We start from the raw sequence: 4,409 nt of genomic DNA on the forward strand, positions 1-4,409 counted from the left end.
AATAAAAAAAAAACTAACAAAAAAAAGAAAAAAAAAAGGGAATCACCAAGATGCAGCCCCTGTAGCCCAGGAGCTGGTTTTAGCATGGCATGGAGCGCTTGGATTGTGGGGTAGGGGGCTTTTGACGCATGGCCTAGGGCCACACAGAAAGGCCGCCCTACCCAGTGGGACCTCCAAGATGTTATAAATTTTCCTAATGTGAGCTTTCTGCTGACTCAAAAATCCCAATCAAGCCAAATCACAACAAGCCAAATTAAAAATTATCCAGGTGTTATAGGATTCCTGCGTTCTTGAGTGTTCCCGAGGGGGAACCAGTAAGCTACAAATGCGACCACGGGGTGGGGGGGGGACCACAAGGGAACTTTCTATGGAAGCAGTTTAAATAGACTGAGGGAGCGGTCAAGATTTTGGCAGGCTGTCTTGACCCTCCTCTGGGGAGGGGTCAAGGCTTGGTGGGCACAGAGATGGGGACTCCAAAGATGGAGGCCAGAGACCGGGACTTACAGAGAGGAAGGAAGAAGCAGTTTGTTTCTTGGGACAAAAAAAGAGAGAGAGAGAGAGAGAGAGAAATGGTTAAGAAGTGAAATATTGAGCTACTCAAGGGTACATGGACAACACTAGCTGATAATGTCATGGTTGAGATAAAGGAAACATGTCAGGCAAGCTGGGGATCTAAGAAGTACAGAGACAGAGGAAGAAACTGGTAGACCAAATAAACAAAGGATGGCTCAGAGACAGGGAGAAATATAACAGAGGACAGGTGGGGAAGTAAGAGATCTAGGGGGTTAGCACTCCTCCCTGAAATGACACTTAGCCGCTCCACTCCCTACCTGTAGTAGAGTGAACTTTGACACTTGAATCTTCTGTTCTCAGACAACTGCTTTGTAAAGATAATTTGTTCAAGGTCCAGAGATCCTTGCTCTGTGTTATAGGAAGCAGGAACTCACAGTGTCTGTTTGTTCTTGAGAGACGGTGAGGTAGGACTGACCATCTGTTTTATTCTCTTTACAATATTCCCCATAAGTTTTCCTCTTCTCTGTTGTTATTTACTCTACCCCCTCTTCATTTGTTCTTCTCTAGTCTTCCAATTGAGAGGCTCTTGAGCCTCTGCTTCCTGTTTCATTTTCTCTTGCCGGTACTGGTGCCTGCCTCGGACTTCTGGGCTTTCACATATCAATTTAGCCTTGTTGCTCCATCATGGCAAGCCTAAAGCAGGCCAGCAAGCTACGGAAGGATATGACCTGCCCCGTCTGCATAGAAATACTACGGGATCCTGTCACCACTGACTGTGGGCACAACTTCTGCCTGCAATGCATCAATCAGGTTGGGAAAACTGCAGAAAACCCCCAATGTCCACTCTGCAAACTCCCTATGAATAAGAATGCATTCAGGCCCAATAAGCTGTTGGCTAGTATTGCAGAGAATATCCAGGCTATGGATCCTGCTGAGTTCCAACCAGAAGAAAAAGAGCCAAGATGTCAGAAGCACAAAGAAAAGTTCCATTACTTCTGTGAGGAAGATGGAGAGTTCCTCTGTGTGGTGTGTCGTGACTCCAGGGACCACAAAACCCATGAAGTTACCTCGATACATGAGGCTGCCCAGAACTACAAGGTAGGCACATGCCTCCTTCTCTGTCCCCAGCTCAGCAGAGTAGAACTCCCTGGGGATGTGGGAGCTGCTGACTTTTCCATCTGATTGGCACCGACTGCTGCACTCTTAACACTCTAATTGGCAGTTTGCAGCTGGGCCCAGTGAGCTCAAAGACCTAGGTTCTGGGAGATATCAATCTCTATTCAAGGCAAGAAGAGTAATCAGAATAGTACTTTGGGGGCAGGGGAGATAATTCAAGACTAAAGGCACTTGCCACCAAGTCTGAGGACTTGGCTTTGACCCTCAGGATCACATAATACAAGGAGAAAATTGGGTTGATTCCCGAGAAAAGGGGGCTGCTAATAATGACATCAGTACACTGGAATATTTTCCCTGACTCCCTCAAAGCAGAATCTAACTGAAGCATCCTCTCCCTACAGGTGCAGATTGAGACACAGGTCCAGCATTTGGGGCAAAAGGACAATGAAATCATTAAAGAGAAAAAGGAAGGTGAAGGAGCAATCCAGGTGTTCAGGGTAAGAAATATTGACTCCAAACACTTCTGAGGAAGTTGAGCCATCTCTGTTGAGGAAATCTCCAAGCACTCCTTATACACCAAGCTGAAAGAAAGTCCAGTTGACAAGATGGGGAGGGGCAGAACAGAGGGTGTGGTGCCTGAGCCTTGCACCTGAGCTGTACTGACCTACCTGCGTGGGTGCTGCTCCAATGAACCAGGAAGGCTTCATCCACAGCAGGATTTGTAAGGACCTCACACACACACACACACACACACACACACACACACACACACACACACACTGGCTCACACACAGACACACAAACACACACTGGCACGCACACACACAGAGACACACACACTGGCTCACACAAGCCCTTTTTCATTAGAGACTGATCACATAGTAAGAAAAGACAAGAGACTATGACACCACCAAATGTCTCCACCCGAATTTGATGTTGCTTACTTTTTTTTAAAAGGTTTCTGCATTACTTTTATCTATGTGTATGTGTCTGTGTGAGTGAAAGTCATGTGTGTGCAAATCCTAGAAGATACCGGAAGAACTGGAAATACAGATATTTGTAAGCTGCTCTTCATAGGTGCTGGGAACTGAATTCAGGTCCTCTGAAGAGCAGTAAGCATTCTTAACCCCTGCATCATCTCTCCAGCTCCATCCATGGGAAATTCAGTATGAAGGCAGCTAAACTGAAAAGAGTTCCCTCTCTGTCTCTGTCTCTCTCTCTCTTTCTTTTCTCTCTTTCTTCATTTGTTTATGTTCTTCCCAACTGACTTTTAAGAATCTTATATCTACTTATTTTTAGATTTAATTTTATGTGAATGAATGCTTTGCCTCCATGTATGTATGTATACCAGGTGCATGTGTGGTATCCATGGAGATCAGAAGAGGGCACTGGATCCCTGGAACTGAGTTAGGATGGTGTGAGCTACCATGTGTGTTCTAGGAATTGAATCTGAGTCCTTTGCAAGAGCAACAAATTCCCTTACTGAGCCATGTCTCCAGCTCCTAGACACAGTATCTTGTGTAGCACAAGCTAGAAATTGTTATACAGAAAAAGGATAGCCTTCATCATCTGACCCTTTTGTCTTTCCCCCAAGACTGGAATTAAGGGCTATACCTGAGATGGATTAATTAAAATTGCTGCAGATCCCCTAGTAGCTAATGTGGCAGAAACGCAGCAGGTCACCTAGCACTGTCAGGCAGCATGTCATATGGTGGCAGGCAGGGGGCAGTGGGTCCTAAAAACAGCCAGTCCCAGGCAGGGGCAGCATAGACCACATGCATGTCTGAAGGTGGCTGGTCCTAGGCAGATAGCCATGTGGCAGAGGCGGGTGAGAGACAAAGGGATAGGCACACCATGCAGACTAAGGTTGGATATTTATTAGTGGGTTATGGAAGTTTGGAAGGGAAGGGGGAGAAGGAGAAAAGGAGAGACAGAGGGGAGACAGAGGCTGCCTCTTCAAGAAGGAGACAGAAAAGGAAGAGACTCAGGCTGCAAGCAGAAAGGAACATGTGCCTGCCTTAGCAGACTGTGGGGAGGGGAGTAGCCATGGCTTGTCTCTTAAAGAGACAGAACAGATCATTACAATACCAACATGCCCAGACTATGCAGTGCTGAGAATGGAATCCAGGACCACACACATGCTAAGCAAGCACTCTGTCAACTGAACTACAACCTTATCCTGGGTTTTTGATGATGATGTTGTTGTGTGTTGAGAGAGTGGCTCAAGTAGTCCATGCTGGCCTTAACTTCCTAAATCTCCTGTCTGTACTTCCCAAGTGCTAAGATTTCTTAGTTGTGCATCTGGCTGATGGCCTTGAAGGTTAAAAAAAAAGTCATTGAGCCTAAATCATTGAACACAGGAAGTGCTTTGATCTCCTTTCCCCTTCCCCTTTCCCACAGGTAGCAAGCTGTTCTATACTGGTCTCAGAATACTCTTTACATACTCCTAAAGAATGAATTGTGTCAGATGGTACATGCCCTTGATTCCAGCACTTAGGAGACAGAGACAAGTGGATCTCTATGAATACAAGGTCAACCTGTTGCTCTTAGTGAGTTCCTGGCTAGCCAGGACTATATAGTTTGACTTTGCCTATAATTAGTTAATTGATTGATTGATGGTTGATTTATTTAAAAAGTGAATGATTGACTTAAAGGAAGCTTGGAGGATCCTCTCTCATCCCTCCCTCATCTCTGCATCCCTTCCCTTATCTCCAGGCCCAGGTACATCTAGAGAGACTAAAGATCCTTGAGGAATTTAAACGTGTGCGCCAGAGACTGGA

General features: G+C 45.7%; 1 protein-coding gene across 1 annotated transcript in view; it reads left to right on the top strand.

Moving 5' to 3' along the window:
* The first annotated feature begins 1,197 nt into the window (after positions 1 to 1,197).
* The window catches only part of LOC101997430 (E3 ubiquitin-protein ligase TRIM31-like), a 16,365-nt gene continuing 13,153 nt past the window's right edge, over positions 1,198 to 4,409 (top strand). Inside the window, exons 1-3 of the mRNA XM_013355012.1 lie at positions 1,198 to 1,611; positions 2,031 to 2,126; positions 4,345 to 4,407. Of these exons, the coding sequence (XP_013210466.1) occupies positions 1,198 to 1,611; positions 2,031 to 2,126; positions 4,345 to 4,407 (573 nt within the window). The remainder of the gene's footprint in view (positions 1,612 to 2,030; positions 2,127 to 4,344; positions 4,408 to 4,409) is intronic.

This window comes from Microtus ochrogaster, unplaced genomic scaffold (genome assembly GCF_000317375.1).
Source record: "Microtus ochrogaster isolate Prairie Vole_2 unplaced genomic scaffold, MicOch1.0 UNK87, whole genome shotgun sequence".
In the NCBI taxonomy this organism is placed as follows: Eukaryota; Metazoa; Chordata; class Mammalia; order Rodentia; family Cricetidae; genus Microtus; species Microtus ochrogaster.